Source organism: Marmota marmota, unplaced genomic scaffold, assembly GCF_001458135.2.
Source record: "Marmota marmota marmota unplaced genomic scaffold, marMar, whole genome shotgun sequence".
Taxonomy (NCBI): domain Eukaryota; kingdom Metazoa; phylum Chordata; class Mammalia; order Rodentia; family Sciuridae; genus Marmota; species Marmota marmota.
In genome coordinates this window covers 46,604,134-46,616,624 of record NW_025999968.1, presented here as the reverse complement: position 1 = coordinate 46,616,624, position 12,491 = coordinate 46,604,134, and the positions used below count along the sequence as shown (strand labels likewise).

The 12,491-nt window shown below is 34.6% G+C and overlaps 1 protein-coding gene across 1 annotated transcript in view; it reads left to right on the top strand.

The window, feature by feature from the left end:
- Mrpl39 (mitochondrial ribosomal protein L39) overlaps positions 1-6,427 on the top strand; it is an 18,629-nt gene extending 12,202 nt beyond the window's left edge. Inside the window, exons 8-10 of the mRNA XM_015478661.2 lie at positions 662-815; positions 3,224-3,271; positions 6,204-6,427. Coding sequence (XP_015334147.1) covers positions 662-815; positions 3,224-3,271; positions 6,204-6,251 — 250 coding nt within the window. The 3' untranslated portion in view covers positions 6,252-6,427. The remainder of the gene's footprint in view (positions 1-661; positions 816-3,223; positions 3,272-6,203) is intronic.
- The last annotated feature ends 6,064 nt before the right edge of the window (positions 6,428-12,491 follow it).

The following is a 12,491-nucleotide window of genomic DNA, read 5'->3' as shown; positions in this document are numbered from 1 at the left end:
TTTTTTTTTTTTTTTTTTTGTACTGAGGATTGAACCTGGGGATGCTTAATCAGTGAGCCACATCTCCAGCCCTTTTTATATTTTATTTAGAGATAGGGTCTTCTAAATTGCTTAGGATCTTCCTAAGTTGTTGAGGCTGGCTTTGAACCTGCAATCCTCCTGCCTCAGCCTCCTGAGCTGCTTGAATCAGGAGTGTGCCACTGCACCTGTCTCCTATATTGAGTTTTTTGCATGAGGAACAATTCCCAGAGCAATGCATTATGCAAAAATGACTTCGTGACTTGGTTTTGTTTTCTCAGCCCCATGTTTTCTTGACTTGGATGGAATATATTTTCCTCTAGAAACTGCTCTTTGTGGAAACAACCTGTCTTACATACTGAATTCTAAACACTGTTGCAATAGGTTATTATAAGGTTGTAGGCTGTCAGATTTGGACTGATGGTTCAGTTGGAAGCACTTGTTAGCATGACATGTTCCATGACTCTTAAAGATCTTTAAATTTAGATGAATGCTAATTAAGAGAAGGTTTCACTTGATTTAATTCTCAGAGTTTAGTCTCTGAGCTGGCATGTAATAGCAAGTAGAATGAGTGGATTCTTTTTCAACTATTGTAAATGATTTGGTGTTGAGTTTTGCTTTTTTACTTTTCAAATCAAATCAGAATTGGTGATTTCATTGATGTGAGCGAGGGCCCTCTTATTCCAAGAACAAGTATTTGCTTCCAGTATGAAGTGTCAGCAGTTCACAATCTTCAACCCACTGAGCCAAGTCTTGTAAGAAGATTCCAGGGTCTGTCTTTACCCGTTCATTTAAGAGTAAGTAAATCTTAAATTTTCAGGTGTTCCATTTTGGGAATAGGTTGATTCTAGACTTGGTTTTTATACCACTTTGAAGGACATGAATTTTAATTTTCCTGAAGTGTTATACCATTAATATTTTGTAAACTCAAGTTTATGATTAAAAACAAATTTGCCCAGGTTGTAAAAATAAATTCACAAAAGGAATAATTATTGAAAAAATTAAAACAAATTGAGGTAGTATTTTTAATTTTTTAAATTAGCAGGAAGTGAAGGTGCATTGAGGGAATATTGGAGTGCATATTCGGATGTGCATGTTGGAACACCTTTGGCTTTACATTGAGATGTTCTTCCCCTAAATTTTAATGATCTATTTATGACCCAAGTTCCCCTACCCCTTGCTAATCCTCCTTTTTTAAAAATATTATTTTTGAGATAATTGCAGCTATTAGAAGGAATGCAGAAAAGTCTTAGGTACCTTTACCTAGTTTCTTCAATGGTAACATCTTTCAGAACTAAAATACAGTATCACAACCAGGGGCATGGATATTGATATAGTAAAAATCAGCTGGGCATATCCGTGTGGGTCTATATTTTGATTCTTGGTTCTATTTCATTGATCACACATTTCCATATCAGCCAATACCACACAGTCTTGATTACCATCGCCATAAATAAATATGAAATCAGATAGAATAATTTCTCCCATGTTGTTAGTCTTTATGAAATTGTTTTAACTATTCTAGTTCTTTTCCCTTTGGTTAAATTTTAGTACAATTTTTTTTCCTTTTTTTTTTTTTTTTTCTTTTTGTACCGGGATTAAACTCAGGGACCCTTAACCACTTAGTCACATCCCCAGCCCTATTTTGTATTTTATTTAGATACAGGGTCTCACTGAGTTGCTTAGCACCTCGCTTTTTCTAAGGCTTTGAACTCGAGATCCTCCTTGCCTCAGCCTCCTGAGCTGCTGTGATTATAGGCATGTGCCATTTTGCACAGCTTAGTATACTTCTTTCTGTGTTGACAAAAATCTTGTTGCGATTCTAGTAGGAATTTCACTTTACCTTTACAGCAGTTTGGGGAGAAGTGTCATCTTTAATATGTTGTTTTCCAATCTTTTAACCTAGTATGTCTTTTCATTTATCTAAATGAATATACATGCTTTACATGTTTGATTTTTTTCCTGTATACATGCTTCCTTTCCTAGCCTTTCCCATTTCAAGAAATAGTTCCATCATTTGCCTAGCTGTTTCAAGAAATGTTTGAGTTTCTCTTTCCCTCATTGTTATGGGTCCATTTCATCCATTGGCAAATCCTTTCAATTCTTGACTTTAAAACATGGATTCTGAGTTATCCACTGTGAACATCATATCTCTTACTGCCTCTCTAACCCAATGCCCTCTTTCTCTTCATTCCCTTTTCTTGTTTTCACTCTTGCCTTCCATAGTGCACCTCTGCTTGGTAGTCAGAATGATCTTTTTAATATACGAATTGATTATGTAATTCCTCTGGTCCAAACTTTACAATGATTTCTCTTGGTCGAATCCCAACCTTTTCCCTGTTTCACAAAGTCCTGCATTATCTGGCTCTTGCCTTTCTTGCTGACGTCATCTCATACCATTCTCTCTCTCACCAACTATATCCCAAGGTCTTGCACCAGCTGTTCATTCTGCCTGAGTAAGATATCATTTTCCCTTCTGCTCTTTCTCCAAAAGGGTTTGCATGTAGATATTTAGTAATTTTACTTTTATTATAGTTTTTTCTGAGCTCATTTTTTGTGACATAGCCACTGGCCCCCTATATGGCCCAAGTATCACCTTCAGTTGACTTAATAAGATTGATGGGCTTATATGCACTTTGCAATTTTCAGTAATACATTCTGATAATTCTCCATTACATGAGATGTTAAGGATTAATAAAATTGGTTCTATAATTTTACTGTTGTATTCATTAGGTTTCGTTTTTTTTTTTTTTAGTGCAATTTGCTAAATACTCTGGGTCTGCCCTTTCAGTGTGAAGATTTCACAAGTGGTTCCTATTAAGCCTCTTGTGATTGCTTAGGATTTAAAGAATGGCCTCTAACATGTTGAAATTGGCTATTTAGGGAAAGAACTGCAATCTTTGGGAAGGTAGGACACAGTTTTACTTCCCATTAGAAAAAATGTTTTCTATGATGGAAATGATGAAGGACAAGAGAAGAATGGCATATTCAGTGCTTAAGTCTTTTTTTCTTCAATTCCAAACAAAGCAGGTATTTTTTATAGTACCTTTATTTCCTCACAGATTCACTTTCATAACCACTTAGTAAAATTAGTACCACCTAGCTTTTTATTTATATGTTTGTTTTAAAAGCCACATAAAGACTCAGTCCCTTTTATTTCAACTTTCCTGCTTTATTTAATTCACAGCAAATAATTTCTTTTCAGGCACATTTTACAATATGGGATAAGCTATTGGAAAGATCTCGGAAAATGGTAAGTGTTTTCTTTCTATGAAGAAGTTTTTGTTAAGCAACAAAAGCCAAAGGGGATAAGTTGTCTCAGTAGCCAAATTAGTATTGGGATTGTTTACCCCAGTAGTATTTTGGAAAGAATAAAGCTGTAATTTGGTAATCCTCTTTTGATTTTGTTAATAACTTGGAAATAATACTGTGGAACTTGAAGAAAAATGAAAATATTACTGTATAATAGTAGTAGTTCTTAAAAGTTGTGTTAGTGTTAATTAGATGGCATGATAATTTTTTAAAACTTAATGAATACTTAAAAGATAAATTTGTCAGCTATATCTTAAAGCTGCTTTGACTGTTGACATTGAATGTGTAAATGTCCTGAAAACCTGGATTTGAATATTTTGTGTGCCTGTAGTTTATCCAGTCATTAGCATTTAGGTTTCACAACTAGGAGTGATTACATTTCTTGACCACCACTATCCCTATTCACTATTTCATAGGCCACACTCTTGTCTTTTACTTGTGTGGCCTCATGAGCCCTTCCTACTTACCTTAATTTCCCCTTACTGTGCGAGCACTCCAGTAAAGCTCACAAGCATACTCAGCAGCATACATCAAACTTATTTTTAAGTTTGCTTATTTTTTAATGACATCTCTGTCTGTACTCCCATTTCCCAGTTGCCTACTCTTTCTTCCATCCTTGCCTGAGTCTTACCTTCTCCAAGAAACATTCTTAGAGTAATCTCTTAATAAAATAATTATTCATTAGTTTGATTTCTTGATTGCTTGTTTACCTTCTTATATTGTTTTCTTTGCCTGTACTTCTGTGCAGCCTGTCTACACATTCAGGGTTTGCTGTGTTTGTGTAAGACCAAATTTGAATATTAGCACATGGATGGGGGTTATCAAAAAATATATATATTTTTTAATGGTGCTGAGGATCAAAAAGGACCTCATGCTCTAGCACTGAGGTATATTCCCAGCCCAACCTAAGAAATATTCATTGAGTAGCCCAGTATTTATTAGTGAATTTATAATTAGAATTTATTATTTAGTGACTTTACCATAATATTCTTGTGTAAAAGTTGAGTAATTTTCTTTTTCTCATGAGAAAAAAGTATATTTAAATTGGTGTTAATTTTGTGTTTTTGGTTGGTCACAATAATTTTAGATTAAGAACTAGAGAAAAAATGAATATCTAAGAAAAAGTTTGTGAAAGTTAAGAAGCAATAACAACTGAACACTTTCAAAGAAGGGAAAATGCAGAAAAATAGTAGGGGCAGTCATTTACCTACATTATTTGGTAAAGTTAGTCAATAGATGATTTTGAAACATTTATTTCGATTTAATTCACACTCTATTTTGCTTGTCTGGAGGGAGTAAGTTAAATTCGTTGGTTCATCTGACACAGACTTATTGGTTTTTACTGAGGCCAGGTTCAGAAATGAGCAGAACACATCTGCTGCCTTAAGAAAGTTACTTTAGTGAGATGACCACACTTAAAAGTAGTATACATTTGAGCTTTTGGCCCAGAGAAGGACCCAAACTGATCTTCGGTTAAGGAAGATTCCTAGGAATTGGTATCTCTTAAACTGTTTTAAAGGATCATGAAAGTAGGCCAGGCAGATAATTTGCTGTGAGATGGGTTGAGGCTTATCTCAGAGGAAGCCACTTGCCTAGAAGCATGGAGGAATGGAGAATGAAGATGAATTTGAATGTACAGGTCATAGGTAACTGGGTGGATAAGTAAGTCCAAAGAAATTTGTTGGACATAGAACTTGAGGGATTTGTTTTCCTGGTGTGGAACTTGCATTCCTGATTTCCCCCTAACCTATTGCTGAAGATGATATATGAGTAACTGGATTGTTACTCATATATTTTGAATAGAGAAGTGACCTACTGATGAGCTATTTCAATTTTCTTTCCTCCTCCTCCTCCTCTTCCTCCTCCTCCTCCTCCTTCTCCTTGGGGTGCTTTATCCCCAAGTTACATTCCCAGCCCTTTTTAAACAATTTTTTTTTTTTTTTTTGAGACAGGATTTTATAAAGTTGCTGAGGATGGCCTGGAATTTGTGATACTCCTGCCTCAGCCTCCTGATTACAAGTGTAATTTTAGGTGGGATTATAAGTGTACGTCGCCCCACACCAGCTTAGTGATTCCAGTTTAAAAGCTCATTCTGGGGGCAGCGTGGAAGATAGCTATAACTCTTTAACCAAGAGTTCTCTTAGGGGATAGAAAAGGTTGAGGTTCTAAAGTTCAGTCGTAGTAGTGAGAATGACCATGAAAGTGTCTTGGGTCAGATGAATAGGAGTGTGGATGGAATCTGCAGGTAAGAGGGGAGCTGGTTTAGGGAGCTGAGTAGAGCCTATCGCCGAGATAGATAATATAGGAATTGGGGTGTTGAGGAATTCAGACTAGGCCCTGTTTGTTTTTGAGTTTGAGTGACAGAATAGAAATATGGACATAGAGACATCTAGTTGCACAAAACCTCCAATATTTTATTCTTAAGGGAATTATACCTCACAATAAAATAAATTGGTTTAGAACACCTCATGCAGCACTTTTGGTATTTTTTGCTTTTACAAATGTTTTTGTTTTATAGATGAAAAATAAAAGGACAAATTTGAGAAGCCTAGATATAGCATGCCTCAGAGCTTGGTTTTGAATGGATTGTATTTATAGATTATATTGATAACTTGGTCTTCAAATGTTTCTTCTCTCTTTGACTTTTTTTTTGTGTGTGTGTGCTGTACTGGGGTTCAGGCATGCCAGGCAAGCACTCTACCATTGAGCTACACATCCTCAGCCCCCTGTTTAACTTTTTATGATAATTACTATTGAAGGAAAAAGTCAAAGTACTATTATGAAAGAAGGAGCTTGAATGATTTAAACTGGTGGGTGAAGGGTAAAATTGAAAGTCTTTATTAGAGAAGTAAAGCTATTCATGTTTTTTACAGGTAACTGAAGATCAAACTAAACCAACAGAGGAAAGTGTGTCTACCTAATAACTTCTAAAATTAAATATGTATAATAAAATAAAGGTTTGTAATATAATGTTTTTATGTGCTTGGAGAGATAACTGTTTTTCTCCCTAAGATTGATATCCATCTTTACCTTATCCTTTCTGTAAAGGGTAAACCAATTTATATTGCTCCCAATAAAAATGTCACACAGAAACAATCTCCTCCTTTTCTATTCCTTGGATGCTATACTTTAGCATATTTTTTTCTTACATTTATAAACATACATGTACACATACACATGTAATTTTTTTAAAAAAACAAATAGGATTATATTGTTTGCAGTTTTAACTGTTTTAAACAGTGGTGCAGTGAATATTCTTGTGCAAAATGGAAGGTGTTTGTAAATACAGAATGTTAACTGAGTATTTATTGTGTGCTGAGCATTGTGCTAAGAAGCCTTTCGCATGGAGCATTTTATTTAATTCTTATGACAACTGGTTGAGAATATGTTTCTGTTTTATAAATGAGGAGACTGACAGATCATAGAACTTGAAATTGACAAACCTGAAATTTGAATCCAGGCACTTTCATTCATGTGCTCTTAGGTACTAGTGTACACTGCCCAACATATAAGCAATCTTTTAGGAATAGATTTCTGGTAGTATAATTATTGACAGATGCTACCAGATGCTGACCAAATGATATTCCTGGCAGCATTGTCTAAGAGTGCCTGTTTCCCCACACCTTGAACAAATCTTGATTATGAGTCTTTTAAAAGTTTTTGCCAATGAATTTCTTCCTGTTCTAGTCTGAAAAAGTTTTCTGGGATTCTCACAGGCTTCCCTTTTTTTCCTGATATTTGGTGGGAATTATTTCTTTTGGAGTCTGTGCCTTCCATTTCTTGACTAACTCTTATTTTGTTATAATTCATCTCAAGTAAGCCCTTGAATGTCTAAAGTGGCTTTGTTTTGCTCTTATATTTGATGCACTGTTTGACTAGACATAAAATTCTAGGTTGAAGAATAATTTTTTTTTCAGGACTTTGAAAGCAACTCAGTTATTTTCTACCATCTAATATTTGTGAAACAAACAAACAAAAAATCTGCACCCTTGAACTCCCAACACGCAAAGGACAATTTTAGGACCTTAGTATTTTTGGTGTTGTAAACTTCTGAGATTCCATATCTGCATGTAGGTCTCTTCAGTTGGTTTTTCTGCATGTAACTTGATAGGTCCTTTCTATTTTTGACATTTCTCTTCTGGTCTAGGAAATATTATTATTATTATTATTATTATTTTTAACTTTACACCTTGTTTTGGTTTGCTCTTTGTTTCTCTGTCACCATTTAGTTGGATTTAGATCTTCTGTATTTGTTCTCTTGTTTTTTCTTTCCTCTGCCATTTTTCCTGATTTATATTATTATTATTATTTTTTTTTTTTTTTTTTTAAGTGAGAGAGAGAGAGAGGAGAGGGAGAGATTTTTTTTTTAGTTTTCGGCGGACACAACATCTTTGTTTGTATGTGGTGCTGAGGATCGAACCCGGGCCGCACGCATGCCAGGAGAGCACTCTACCGCTTGAGCCACATCCCCAGCCCCTGATTTATATTCTTACCTGTATATAATTAAAGTTAGTTCAAGCATATTGTAATTTCTGAAAGCTTTCTCTTCTACTTATTGCTCATAACAATTCTGTTTATGTTTAACAAATGTGTATCTTCATGAACCTCTATGGGTTATTATTAATTTATTCATTCATCATTTATTTATTTTCTAGTCCCTGGGTATTCTTTCCTCTGACAGATTTTTTTTTTTTTTTAAACCTGAGTCTTTTACTTTCATGTTTCAGGCTCTTTGTCAGATGTCCTGTTTATAGTTTAAAATGTAAATGTGAGAAGATTGATTTGGCTTCTTGTAGGCACCACTAGGATGAGTAGCAAAGCTAACTGTTACATTGGGGGTTTTCTAACTGCTGGAATGAAGAGGTCTTCACTCTTGGCAATGATTTCTATACTGACTGTCTCAATTTTCCCTAGACATGTCTTTGCTTATTTTTTATAAAATATATCCCCAGTAATTTACCTGGGGGCAATGCCTGGATTCAGGCCCTTCTGTATTTGGAGATGGGGGACTTGGTGTGGAGACCAGTTGGTTTGTATATAGTCCTTTATTAATCTCTTTAATTCCAACCCCTCTACTGCCCTCTGCCGTCTTGGTGCTGCTCTTGGCCCTGCTGGTCAGGCTGCAGCCTTCTATGTGGAAGTCCCTCCACCTCTGTTCTAGGCACTGACTGCTGCACTCATCACTTTACTTTCCAATCTTTTAGAAAGATGTTTGCTGCTGGTTTTCTCTTCCATTCCCTTGTTCATGAGTTTATACTTTAACGTTTTTTTTTTTTTTTTTTTTTTTTAAATTGTGAAATATATTGAGCATACAGAGAAGTACAAGAAATAATTTAATAAATCCTTATTTGGACATTTTTCCTGATATTTGGGCATTTAGTACTATTAGAAAAATCACTGTTTTTTTGACTTACAGTTCTTATTTTACCAAGTAAAAGATTGCTAACTTAGTTTTCTACCCCTTCTTGAACTAGGGCTCAGTTCCCCAATAGGCACACTTGTGTGAAAGCTGGAATAAAGCAGTGAAGACAGAATGGTACACAGGATCCATTTTGTTGAGGAGAGCAGCAGGTGGCCCTCAAGGCAGTTTTGGTCCAGGTCTCATGTACAAGGTTTGGAGGCCTGCTCAGCAGGTTTTCCTCGGCATCTGCCTTGGGGCGAGATAATGGATATTTTTCAAGTCTGAGAGGTATAAGCGATTTCCTTTTTTTCTGTCAATTGAGCTATATCCCCAGCCCATGTTATATGGCTTTTGCTTAAACTAGTATAAATCTTTTTGTTCACAGCCAAGAATATTGATATGTAGCTACTGTCCATATTTAACTACTGTTAGTGTTATTTACTTCAGACCCTTCCCAGGAAGAATCACTATCCTGTTTTTGTACTTATCATGATTTTACATTTTTACTGCAGTATATAAAGTATTCACTGAATTTAAAAACTAAACATACTGTTTTCATGAAATGTGTCCTTTTATAATTTGCTTTGATTGCTCAGCATTATATTTTAATGTATGGCATGTTGCAACCACTTATAAATAGCTTAGTACAGTAAAAAGCTTGGTACTAGTTTAAGTAATAGCTAGCTTGTAAATACCTTAGTACTAGTTTAGTACAGTCATTTTGTCTGCCATATAATATTTCACTGCAAGGTTAATCCCATCACTAACCTATTTTCTTACTAATGACCTTAAAGGATGTTACTGGTTTTTTAGTATTATAAACAGTACTACAGAAAATTATACTGTGCATGTTTCTTCATGTTCACATTTGTCAGTATCTTTAGGGTATTTACAGATATGTACCATGTGTCTTCCACTTTACTGAACATTATTGATTGGCCTCCACAATAGTTGTTCCAGTTTAGTCCCTATCAGTAGTATGAAAGTTTCTATTTCTCTGCTCCCTCACAGACATCTTTGCAGACATTGAAATATTTTGTTGGTTGGATATACATAATCCTATTTACATACATGATCATTTAATTCAGTTTGTTTGCTACTGAGTATATAGTAGCACTGATGAGCACCTCATTTGTTTGTCTAGTAAGATTTACTCTTGAGAAATTTACAACTTTTTATATTTTTTTTAAAATTAGAATTTGAATTCTCATTAGTAGGAGTTCTTCATATATAAAAATTTAAACCTCTGTCAATGCAAATATCTGCTCCTCTGGCTTTCCTTTTAACTTGGATTATGTTTTCTTTAATTTTAAGGTGAGCAAAATTATCACCTTTTCCTTAATAACTTAGACTTGTTTAAGTAATATAAGCAAATCTTTCATAACTTGAGGTATAAGGCAGTTTTTAATATATTTTATTTTAAAATCTTCCTTCTTACATTAATTACAAGTTTATTTTTGTATGTAGAGTGAGGAAAGGGATCTTCTCACTCCAGAATAGATAGTTATTCTGGAGCATTTTCCCCCTTTCCTCTTAGTGGTTATATCACTCAGTCATATATCAGGTTCCTTTAAATGCCTGGGTCTACTTCATTGGTCCATTTGTCTATCCCTGTGCTACCATCACATAGTTTTAATGATGATAGCTTTGTAACATGTTGTGATTTCTGGTATGATGAATCCTTCTCTCTCATTTTATTTATTTGTTTTTGGTACTGAGGATTGAACTCGGGGCACCCAGCCACTGAGACACATCCCCAGCTCTATTTTGTATTTTAGTTAGAGACAGGGTCTCACTGAGTTGCTTAGTGCCTCCTTTTGCTGGGGCTGGCTTTGAATTTGTAATCCTCCTGCCTCAGCCTTCTGAGCCACTGAGATTACAGGCATGTACTACCGTGCCCACCTCTATTATTTTCACAATTGTGGTTATTGTAAGATCTGGTTTGCAACTTCTGATTGAGTTGTCTTAAAGTCTGTTTTCTTTTTTTAAACTTTTTTATTCTAATTTGTTATACATGACAGCAGAATGCATTTCGATTCATAGTACACATACAAGAGCACAATTTTTCATGTCTGGTTGTACACAAAGTAGAGTCACACCATTTGTGTCTTTATATATATACTTACAGTAATGATGTCCATCTCATTCCACCATCTTTCATATCCCCCATGGTCCCTCCCTTCCTCTACCTCCCCTTTGCCCTATCTAAAGTTCCTCCATTCCTCCCATGCTTCCTTCCAACCCCCATTATGGATCAGCATCCACATATCAAATAAACAAAAATGACTGGGAATACAAATCATGTCTCAATAATAACCCTGAATGTTAATAGCCTAAATTCAATCAATCAAAAGACGTATACTGGCAGATTGGAATAAAAAAGAAGACCCAACAATATGCTGCCTTCAAGAGACTCATCTAATAGGAAAAGACATCCACAGACTGAAGGTGAAAGGTTGGGAAAAAACATAACCACTCACGTGGACTGCAGAAGCAACCAGGGGTTTTCATCCTCCTGTAAAATAAAGTAGATTTCAAGCCAAAGTTAATCAAAAGGGATAAAGAAGGATATTACATACTGTTTAAGGGAACCCATACACGAACAAGACATAACAATTGTACATGTATATGCCCCAAACAATGGAGCATCTACCTTGTTCATTAAACAAACTCTTCTCAAGTTGAAGAGTCAAATAGATCACAACACAGTAATTCTGGGTGACTTTAGCACATCTCTTTCACCAATGAATAGATCTTCCAAACAAAAGCTGAAAGAAACTATAGAACTCAATAATACAATCAGTAACTTAGACTTAAGAGATATATATAGACTATTTCATCCATCAATGAGTAAATACACTTTCTTCTCAGTAGCACATGGATCCTTCTCTAAAATAGACCATATATTGTGCCACAAACAATTATTTGCAACTCATTCTTAGAAAATGGTTGTGAATATTATAATTTCTCTTTGTGATTAAATCAATATTTGCTTATTTTGAGTTTTTTTTTTAGTACTATGTATTCTGCTTTGGGGTTTTTGTTTTGTTTTGGTCATACTGGGGATTGTATCTGGGGGTGCTCCACCACTGAGCTAACATCCCTAGCCCTTTTTCTTAAATTTATTTTGAGACATGGTATTGGTGACTATGATCTTGTGATCCTTTTACTAAAGTCTCCTAAATAGCTAGGATCTGGTTTGGGATTTTTATAAATTGCTGGTAAATTATTATTTTTTCTATCATTAAATAATGATTCTCTTGATGTGTAGTAATGATTTTTCTTCTTAATCTGGTTTTCTTGCTCTTTTTTTTTCTGTTTTTCAAATTAAATTAGCATTTTAAATCATAAAATACAAAATTATACATATTTATGGGATGATTAGATGTTTAATGCATGTATACATTGTATAATTTTAAAATCTGGTAAATATATTAGTCTTTAAACATTTATCATTTATTTATGATGAAAACATTCAAAATTTCTTCTAGCTTTTTGAAGTATACAGTTTATTATCATTATCTATAGTCACCCTACTGTGCAATACCACACCAGAAATTCTTACTCCCATGTCTTTTTATTATTATTATTATTATTATTAATTTATTTTATTTTTTTATACAAATGGAGCACAACTTTTCATTTCTTTGGTTGTACATGATGTAGAGTCACACCATTCCTGTAATCATACCTATACTTAGGGGTAATAATGTCTATCTCATTCCACCATCTTTCCTGCCACATACTCCCTCCCCCACCC